Source organism: Pseudophryne corroboree, chromosome 7 (assembly GCF_028390025.1).
Source record: "Pseudophryne corroboree isolate aPseCor3 chromosome 7, aPseCor3.hap2, whole genome shotgun sequence".
Classification (NCBI taxonomy): domain Eukaryota; kingdom Metazoa; phylum Chordata; class Amphibia; order Anura; family Myobatrachidae; genus Pseudophryne; species Pseudophryne corroboree.
The window spans coordinates 346938729-346949910 of record NC_086450.1 but is presented as its reverse complement, the minus strand read 5'-3'; the positions used below and the strand labels follow the sequence as shown (position 1 = coordinate 346949910).

Here is an 11182-nt window from a genome sequence, read left to right as displayed (position 1 = left end):
GAGGGAGCCACAGCATGATATGTCAGTATGACATATAGCACCAAGTGCCTGTGCTGCAGCCCTTGAAGTCTTCTTTCTTGTCAGAAAAGCTTTTTTCAGGGCTGCCTAGCACAGCCCTCACTGATAGCTGCCTGCACTGCAGGCACCAATTTATAAACGGAGCTCCAGTGCCTGGAGGCGGGGATATAAAGGAGGTGGTGCAGTGCATCCTAGGAACCGTCCAAGCTTTAGCCTGTTGGTGCCTCGAATCAAGATTCAACTCTACACCCCAATGTTATTCCCTGTGGAATACCAGTGTTCCCCGCAGCAGAAACAAAGATTTGTTATGATGAGTTACAACGTACGTTTTATTCTACATAGCTACAGATAAGCACGCCATCGTTCGTGAAATGCATGTAACCATGCACTAAAGAGCGGTAAATCATCATACAAAGTGTAAGAAGAAAAGTATTTGCAACCTTTAAATAAATACATTTAAAAAAAAATGAATCGAGACAAAATGTAATTTTTTCCTTATAGACAAAAACTTTATTAATACTAAGAAAACAAGCAACACAAAAACAAAACAAAAATATACAAAACAAAGTACAAAAATAAATACACTTTATAAAGAAACCAATTTTCATGCAGAGGACATTAAATATGTATAAATAAATACAATGTATAGAAAAATGCTCTGGCACTGAAGAGGAAAAAAAGGCCGTCGATTGCAGAGTGTGTCTCTGTCCATTCAGGAATAAAAGACCCTTTAAAAATATATTTAAAATAAAAAATTAAAATAAAATAAAAAAGGATACTGGAAAAAGTTTATACAAAAGTTGAATATTTAAACTGGAGATATTAGTCCCAGCTATAGGCACAGTCACATAGACAGCACTGCAAGACAATAAAGTTATCAGGTCAGGTTTTGGGAAACGGATTAACAATGTAGATGAGCTAGAATTAAACCAGGGGCTACATTTACTAAGCACTTGACGGCTTTTCTGGTGGTGGGATTTAAAAGGGCAATATTATGTCAACATAAAAGCAGTGTTTTGCTTGTAATATTATTGCCCTTTTAAATCCCACATCCAAAGCCCCCCTCTTAAAAAAAAATCTCCCAAGGTCTTAATTAATTTGTGTGAAATTTGCACATTACAGAATTAGATTTGTAACATGTAAGAACCTACATTTCCAGAAAAGTTCTATTTAACATTTCAGCAGTACTTAGTCATGTTAAGTTTGTAACAACTTATAAAAGACAGTACAACGTTATATAAGTAGAAATATACAAACCCAGCAAGTGCAGGAGATCTGCTGTGCTCCCGAGACATTTGGGTGATAACGATTACCCATAGGGTGACTAAAGTCAGTCACTGAAATTTATCAAGTATATTTAAACTAATCCAACGTTAAATAGTAAGTACAAATATGAACAGAGTGTAAAGTTTATAGAGATATTACAGCATAAACAGGAGTCATAATAAATAACTTTGCTGGACATAGTCCAATGTCACAGATAGCCAACGCGTGTTGAAACATACATGTTGTATATTGGTTAATTAAAAAAAAAAATTCTGACTTTTGTATTCTACTACTGTACTACAGCTGGAGCAGACTATAGAAAATAAAAGCACAGGTGGTTTCTGTTTTGGTCTAAGTTAGTTATTCAGTCACTCTTGCTCGCACATCGCAGCACCCCAGGATGAATATCCTCCAGCATCGATGTAAAAGGATGCAGACAAAGGTTGTGGATGCAACTTTAACTTCTAGGCTTTAAGTAAGGTCTTGGCATTGTAATAGCGAACAGTGTTGTTTCCCCATGAGCAATGGAGTTGCTGGGTGGCAGTTATATATATATATTGCAGTAAATGACCATAAATCAACTTTTCTTAAAGATAATTATTTTTTTTAAATAGGCCATTAAACACAAATTTCAAGTTGATCAAATACTAAATGTATATAGTATAACTCTAAAACCTACTTTTAAGAAGAGTTCCTGTAGAACAACCATAGGGGTATCCCACGTGAGGGTGGGAAATATCTGACGCTGTAGATTTGCTTGTTATGTAGTTTATAGGAAGACATAGGGGGCCTTTATGAAAACTGGTGCATGGAAATAAGTAGATGCTGCAGAGCTGAGATTCTATTATGTTCTAGTGAAGTGTAAGCATTTGTCATTAAAGCAAACTGATCGGATGCTTTGCACATTGTCACTGGTTTTCCTGGTTATTGATGTCCCTCATAGTCCTTACATACATCTGTGATGACTGGAACATGTTGCTCAGCTACAGCCAGCTTTAAACAATGAAATCTTTTTTTCAGACCTAAATCACTTTCTGCCAACAGTGCAAAGAATAACATTTAACATTGGTGCCTCTAGAGGAATGTCATGGTCACACAGTGTACCGCCTCATATTCCCATCATGGAATTCAGCAGCTGCAATTCCTTTGTAGAGGTTCTAGAGCTTGTGTTTTGGGACATGCAAAAGAGAAAGAGCAATGTCTGGAGATACAAGAATGTAACATCGGCATGCAGACGCACGCATGCGATTATACACAGCCAAAGCGCAGAACAGACTAATGGGACAGGGTGGAAGAAGTGCTTTGCTATCTAGCTTATCCCAGTGAGTGCTGTCTCCTCAAATTGTCGCAACATTTGGCTTCTTTCTTGAGGTTCTTTTTGCAGACACTCCTGGAATAATAAAAGGAGAAGATTACAAAGCGCACAGTAGAATTCGTTATTTCAAAAAGCATAATGGATATGCAATGATACATATGACCATGCTTGGACTGGCCCACAGGGGTAACCATCGGTGGGCCCTACTGCCTGGGGGGCCCACCTCTTGCTCTGAGGATCAGGTTCCAGACTGTGCACTTGAATTATACATTATACATATGTTACCTTATACTGGACTATGGTGTATTTTCTACAGTGCATTGCTGTTATTAATCTGGCACATTATCATGCATGCAGCAGCTGAATTTACGGTATATATTTATGAAGGGTTCCAGATGTTGCACTCTCTAATGCAGAGGTTCTCAAACTCGGTCCTCGGGGGCACACACAGTGCATGTTTTGCAGGTAACCCAGCAGGTGCACAGGTGTATTAATTACTCACTGACACATTTTAAAAGGTCCACAGGTGGAGCTAATTATTTCACTTGCGATTCTGTGAGGAGACCTGCAAAACATGCACTGTGTGGGCCCCCGAGGACCGAGTTTAAGAACCTCTGCTCTAATGGTTAGTCAAACCAATGATGTGGCAGGCCACAGCCCCTCTGCGGACTAGCCACACACCTAAACATGGACCCCTACCACTGCATTTCCCTGGTGGCCCTGCACGCCCCAGTCCAGTATTTCAGTCATTGTACTAGAAGATATCTTCTTAAAGTTCCTAAGTTTCCCCCAGCTATCCCCGAACCCCCCCCCCCCCCTCCCCAACAAACACACACACACACACACACACACACACACACACACACACACACACACACACTACAGGGCATACAGAATACCCGTCAGTTTGGCATGAACTATGAACAGATAGGTTACACATGCACACATACAATGTCCCAAACATCTCAGACCGCTGCATGCAAACACCCACCATACACCACACTATGCCCACACCCACCAACACCCCCCTCCTTTTCCCCATATCACCTGGTTTGTACTCTCCCTTACTCTTACTATACAAAAACACCCTTGCAATCTTCTTCATAAACATTTGATTCTATTACTGTGCATTCCACCATCTTAAGATGCCCATACACAAATATGGACACCCTACTAGACAATCCACCTAGCAACATATACACAATGGACTTACACACACCCGAATACATCATGTCACCATTTACCAAGCACACAGCGCCAGGGACGGACGGGGATAAGGTAGGGACAGCCAGGGCACCATTCGTATAGACCAACTGCCAACAGGCACCACCAACCCCATACAAGCAGCACAGGACCGGAACATTCACTATCTCTTGACTCTCACCAAAACCACCCATTACAAGGCTGTAAACAACTAAATTATGTTAAATCTAATTTTAAATATTGAATTATTATTGCATGCCTATATATTTTTATTTTAGTGCTCTTTTAGATTAATTGCGAATTTCACTTTATTAGGCAGCTTTTTATTTCCTAGTAATATTTTTACAATATTGCCAATATCACCACAAATATCCAGCACATACATCCACTATAGCGGACACACTCTATAAGCATAGGACACCCCACTGCACACCCTGATGAGTGAGGGAGACGTATGATTTTACACATCATACAGGAAAGAGGCCTCCGATAGGGATTCCGTGAGGAAGATGTATTAAGCCTGGAGAAGTAATAAAGAAGTGATAAGTGCAAGGTGATAATGCACCAGCCAATCAGCTCCTGTCAGTTTACATATTGGAGCTGATTGGCTGGTGCGTTATCACCTTGCACTTATCACTGCTTTATCACTTCTCCAGGCTTAATACATCTGCCCCCTATTTACAGCCCAGGTCACCACCACATGACCAGGGTGGTCACACTAAGTGTTTGACTGGGGAAGTAGCTACAAAAGTATTATATGTAAAGAAGCACCCTCAGGGAGCTGGCTTACTGCCTTGACAACCACACCATTTCATCAGGTGGTACAATGGAAGTGTGACGGTAACATATGTTAAACACACACATCATACATAGAGAGCCCCCCCAAGGAGCAGACTCACGTCCCAGGAGACCCACTTTGTCACACTCCAAGGGGTATATGTAATCGGGTCAGAGTTTGCTGTCGGACGAGAATTTTTTTTAAAACTTCAATAATTTACAAGACAAAACCAACCTGTTTTTGCCTTATAAATGATTGCTGCTTTAAATAAACACAGCCATTCTCAGCAGACAACCTGCACCTCCAGCAATCTCAGACCCCATTACATATACCCCAAGTGTTTAAGGGTAACCAAAGTACAAAGTACATTACTGAAAGAGGCATCCTCTAGGAACCAGCGTACTTCCCAGACATCCACACCTGACATCTGGTCTCACACCAGTATCAATGCTACTACATTTGCATTGTGTCTCTGTTGTACACCAAAAAATAAGAATTTACTCACCGGTAATTCTATTTCTCGTAGTCCGTAGTGGATGCTGGGAACTCCGTAAGGACCATGGGGAATAGACTGGCTCCGCAGGAGACTGGGCACTCTAAAAGAAAGATTAGGTACTATCTGGTGTGCACTGGCTCCTCCCTCTATGCCCCTCCTCCAGACCTCAGTTAGGGAAACTGTGCCCGGAAGAGCTGACACAACAAGGAAAGGATTTGGAATCCAGGGTAAGACTCATACCAGCCACACCAATCACACTGTACAACTTGTGATAACCATACCCAGTTAACAGTATGAACAACAACTGAGCCTCATTTAACAGATGGCTCATAACAATAACCCTTTAGTTAAGCAATAACTATATACATGTATTGCAGAGAGTCCGCACTTGGGACGGGCGCCCAGCATCCACTACGGACTACGAGAAATAACCATACCCAGTTAACAGTATGAACAACAACTGAGCCTCATTTAACAGATGGCTCATAACAATAACCCTTTAGTTAAGCAATAACTATATACATGTATTGCAGAGAGTCCGCACTTGGGACGGGCGCCCAGCATCCACTACGGACTACGAGAAATAGAATTACCGGTGAGTAAATTCTTATTTTCTCTGACGTCCTAGTGGATGCTGGGAACTCCGTAAGGACCATGGGGATTATACCAAAGCTCCCAAACGGGCGGGAGAGTGCGGATGACTCTGCAGCACCGAATGAGCAAACACAAGGTCCTCCTCAGCCAGGGTATCAAACTTGTAGAACTTAGCAAATGTGTTTGAACCCGACCAAGTAGCAGCTCGGCAAAGCTGTAAAGCAGAGACCCCTCGGGCAGCCGCCCAAGAAGAGCCCACCTTCCTTGTGGAATGGGCTTTTACTGATTCAGGATGCGGCAATCCTGCCGCAGAATGAGCTTGCTGAATCGTGTTACAGATCCAGCGCGCAATAGTTTGCTTTGAAGCAGGAGCACCCAGCTTGTTGGGTGCATGCAGGATAAACAGCGAGTCAGTTTTCCCGACTCCAGCTGTCCTGGCTACATAGATTTTCAAAGCCCTGACTACATCCAGTAACTTGGAGTCCTCCAAGTCCCGAGTAGCCACAGGCACCACAATAGGTTGGTTCAAATGAAACGCTGATACCACCTTAGGGAGAAATTGGGGACGAGTCCTCAATTCTGCCCTGTCCATATGGAAGATCAGATATGGGCTTTTACATGACAAGGCCGCCAATTCTGACACACGCCTAGCTGAAGCTAAGGCCAACAGCATGACCACCTTCCACGTGAGATACGTTAGCTCCATGGTCTTAAGTGGCTCAAACCAGTGTGATTTCAGGAAATCCAACACAACGTTAAGATCCCAAGGTGCCACTGGAGGCACAAAAGGGGGCTGAATATGCAGCACTCCCTTAACAAACGTCTGAACTTCAGGCAGTGAAGCCAGTTCTTTTTGAAAGAAAATAGATAGGGCCGAAATCTGGACCTTTATGGACCCCAATTTTAGGCCCAGTCACCCCTGACTGTAGGAAGTGCAGAAATCGACCCAGATGGAATTCCTCTGTTGGAGCCTTCCTGGCCTCACACCAAGCAACATATTTCCGCCATATGCGGTGATAATGCTTTGCTGTCACATCCTTCCTAGCTTTTATCAGCGTAGGAATGACTTTATCTGGAATGCCCTTTTCCGTTAGGATCCGGCGTTCAACCGCCATGCCGTCAAACGCAGCCACGGTAAGTCTTGGAACAGACAGGGCCCCTGCTGTAACAGGTCCTGTCTGAGAGGCAGAGGCCATGGGTCCTCTGAGACCATTTCTTGTAGTTCTGGGTACCAAGTTCTTCTTGGCCAATCCGTAACGATGAGTATAGTTCTTACTCCTCTCTTTCTTACTATCCTCAGTACCTTGGGTATGAGAGGAAGAGGAGGGAACACAAACAGACTGGTACACCCACGGTGTCACAAGTGCGTCCACAGCTATCGCCTGAGGGTCCCTTGACCTGGCGCAATATCTTATTAGCTTTTTGTTGAGGCGGGACGCCATCATGTCCAGTTTACATGGGCGACCGCTGTGATGTTGTCTGACTGAATCAGTACTGGTTGGTTTTGAAGCAGGGGCTCTGCTTGACTCAGGGCGTTGTAAATGGCCCTTAGTTTCAGTATATTTATGTGTAGTGAAGTCTCCAGACTTGACCACTGTCCTTGGAAGTTTCTTCCCTGAGTGACTGCCCCCCACCCTCGGAGGCTTGCATCCGTGGTCACCAGGACCCAGTCCTGTATGCCGAACCTGCGGCCCTCGAGAAGATGAGCACTCTGCAGCCACCACAGCAGAGACACCCTGGCCCTCGGGGACAGGGTGATCAACCGATGCATCTGAAGATGCGATCCGGACCATTTGTCCAACAGATCCCACTGAAAGATCCTTGCATGGAACCTGCCGAAGGGAATTGCTTCATAAGAAGCCACCATCTTTCCCAGGACTCGCGTGCAGTGACGCACCGACACCTGTTTTGGTTTCAGGAGGTCCCTGACCAGAGATGACAATTCCTGGGCCTTCTCCACCGGGAGAAACACCTTCTTCTGTTCTGTGTCCAGAATCATGCCCAGGAAAGGCAGACGCGTCGTAGGAATCAGCTGCGACTTTGGGATATTCAGAATCCAGCCGTGCTGTTGCAACACTTCCTGAGAGAGTGCTACGCTGACCAACAACTGCTCTCTGGACCTCGTCTTTATGAGGAGATCGTCCAAGTACGGGATAATTATAACTCCCTTCTTCCGAAGGAGTATCATCATTTCGGCCATTACCTTGGTAAATATTCTCGGTGCCGTGGAGAGACCAAACGGCAACGTCTGGAATTGGTAATGACAGTCCTGTACCACAAACCTGAGGTATTCCTGGTGAGGTGGGTAAATGGGGACATGCAAGTAAGCATCCTTGATGTCCAGCGACACCATAAAATCCCCCTCTTCCAGGCTTGCAATGACCGCTCTGAGCGATTCCATTTTGAACTTGAACTTCTTTATATAAGTGTTCAAGGATTTTAAATTTAGAATGGGTCTCACCGAACCGTCTGGTTTCGGTACCACAAACATTGTGGAATAGTAACCCCTTCCCTGTTGAAGGAGGGGGACCTTGATGACCACCTGCTGGAGGTACAGCTTGTGAATTGCCGCCAGTACTACCTCCCTTTCCCTGGGAGCAGCTGGCAAGGCTGATTTTTGGTAACGGCGAGGGGGAGTCGCCTCGAACTCCAGCTTGTATCCCTGAGATACAATTTGTACAGCCCAGAGATCCACCTGTGAGCGAACCCACTGGTTGCTGAAGTTTCGGAGGCGCGCCCCCACCGCACCTGGCTCCGCCTGTGGAGCCCCAACGTCATGCGGTGGACTTAGTGGAAGCAGGGGAGGATTTTTGTTCCTGGGAACTGGCTGCCTGGTGCAGCTTCTTTTCTCTACCCTTGCCTCTGGCCAGAAAGGATGCGCCTCTGACTCGCTTGCCTTTCTGAGGCCGAAAGGACTGCATTTGATAATACGGTGCTTTCTTAGGCTGTGAGGGAACCTGAGGTAAAAAAGTCGACATCCCAGCTGCTGCTGTGGATACGAGGTCCGAGAGACCGTCCCCAAACAACTCCTCACCCTTATAAGGCAAAACCTCAATGTGTTTTTTAGAATCAGCATCACCTGTCCACTGCAGAGTCCATAATACTCTCCTGGCAGAAATGGACATTGCATTAATTCTAGATGCCAGCAAGCAAATGTCCCTCTGTGCATCCCGCATATACAAGACGACATCTTTTATATGTTCTAGGGTTAGCAAAACAGTATCCCTGTCGAGGGAATCAATGTTGTCTGACAGGGTATCAGTCCATGCTGCTGCAGCACTACACATCCAGGCTGAAGCAATAGCAGGTCTCATTAGAGTACCAGAGTGTGTATACACAGACTTCAGGATAGCTTCCTGCTTTCTATCCGCAGGCTCCTTTAGGGCGGCCGTATCCTGAGACGGCAGTGCCACCCTTTTAGATAAGCGTGTGAGCGCCTTGTCCACCCTAGGGGATGTTTCCCAACGTAACCTGTCCGTTGGCGGGAAAGGGTACGCCATCAGTAACCTCTTAGAAATTACTAGTTTCTTATCAGGGGAACTCCACGCTTCTTCACACAATTCATTTAATTCATCAGTTGGGGGGATAAGTCACTGGGTGCTTTTTCTCCCCAAACATAATACCCTTTTTGGTAACCGGGTTAACGTCAGAAATGTGCAATACATCTTTCATTGCAGTAATCATGCATCGGATGGCCTTTGTAGACTGTACATTTGTCTCATCCTCATCTACACTGGAGTCAGACTCCGTGTCGACATCTGTGTTCACCATCTGAGCTAGCGGGCGTTTATGAGCCCCTGACGGCTTCAGTGTCGCCTGGGCAGGCACGGGCTGATACCCCGGCTGTCCCAAGGCTGCTGAGTCATCGAACCTTTTATGTAAGGAGTTGACACGGTCGGTTAAAACCTTCCACATACCCATCTAATCAGGTGTCGGCCCCGTCGGGGGCGACATCACACTTATCTGCCCTTGCTCCGTCTCCACGTAACCCTCCTCATCAAACATGTCGACACAGCCGTACCGACACACCGCACACACATAGGGAATGCTCTGACTGAGGACAGGACCCCACAAAGTCCTTTGGGGAGACAGAGAGAGAGTATGCCAGCACACACCACAGCGCTATATAACACAGAGATTTACACTATGAGTGATTTTTCCCAATAGCTGCTTAATATATCTTATTTGCGCCTAAATTTATGTGCCCCCCCCCTCTCTTTTTTTACCCTTCTTGTATCAGGATACTGCAGGGGAGAGCCTGGGGAGCTGCTTCCAGCGGAGCTGTGAAGGGAAAATGGCGCTGGTGTGCTGAGGAAGAAGGCCCCGCCCCCTCAGCGGCGGGCTTCTGTCCCGCTGTTTCTGACTAAAAAATGGCGGGGGTTTTACACATATACAGTCACAGACTGTATTATGTGTATTTTTATGCCAAAGGTATTTTTATTGCTGCCCAGGGCGCCCTCCCCCCCCAGCGCCCTGCACCCTACAGTGACCGGAGTGTGTGGTGTGCAGTGGGAGCAATGGCGCACAGCTGCGGTGCTGTGCGGTACCTTAATGAAGACAGGAGTCTTCAGCCGCCGATTTCATTGCTTCTCTTCTGTCTTCTGGCTCTGCAAGGGGGACGGCGGCGCGGCTCCAGGAACGGCCGATCGAGGTCAGGCCCTGTGTTCGAACCCTCTGGAGCTAATGGTGTCCAGTAGCCTAAGAAGCACAAGCAGGTACGTTTGCTTCTCTCCCCTCAGTCCCACGGAGCAGTGAGTCTGTTGCCAGCAGATCTCACTGAAAATAAAAAAACCTAACAAATACTTTTTCTAGCAAGCTCAGGAGAGCCCACTAGGTGCATCCAGCTCTGGCCGGGCACAGATTCTAACTGAGGTCTGGAGGAGGGGCATAGAGGGAGGAGCCAGTGCACACCAGACAGTACCTAATCTTTCTTTTAGAGTGCCCAGTCTCCTGCGGAGCCCGTCTATTCCCCATGGTCCTTACGGAGTTCCCAGCATCCACTAGGACGTCAGAGAAAATACATTTGTGGTTTCACACAATTTTAGACTCCTGTGATCATTCCTCCCACACTCCTGATATCCCCACTTAAGTATAACTCACATAAGTACACAAACACTCATGCCACACAGTACAAACCGACCCTGTTCTATATTTCCATGAGATCAGACATCTCGAGTACCTACCAGCTCCCAGGTCAATTTGGGAGCTGATCACACCACCCTAGAACCTATAGATGTATGTGCTGGAGAAACACTCAGGGCCCAGGCTGGGTGTTATATGCCTATTGGAATGCGTCCACCACTTGTCTTATCAAGAGGTTTTCTTTTTAAAACTTCATTATTAAAACAGGTTTCACAATTTGTTGTTGCTTATTCCCGGGGACTGTCTGAGGTTGTACCACATATTTATAAATGTACTTTGTTTGCTGTGTGCTTACCCTTGCCTGCAAAGTAGCTTACTGATGGGTGCATTTTGTCCTTGGCTCGGCTGAAGGATTCTGTTAGAAGCAACA

The 11182-nt window shown here is 45.7% G+C and overlaps 1 protein-coding gene across 5 annotated transcripts in view; it reads right to left on the bottom strand.

The window, feature by feature from the left end:
- Positions 1-505: 505 nt before the first annotated feature.
- CCP110 (centriolar coiled-coil protein 110) overlaps positions 506-11182 on the bottom strand; it is a 113222-nt gene continuing 102545 nt past the window's right edge. For all 5 annotated transcript variants that reach the window (XM_063934409.1, XM_063934410.1, XM_063934411.1 and 2 more), the window contains 2 exons: positions 11108-11167; positions 506-2674 (listed from right to left, as the gene is read on the bottom strand). In XM_063934409.1, coding sequence (XP_063790479.1) covers positions 2599-2674; positions 11108-11167 — 136 coding nt within the window. In that variant the 3' untranslated portion in view covers positions 506-2598. The remainder of the gene's footprint in view (positions 2675-11107; positions 11168-11182) is intronic.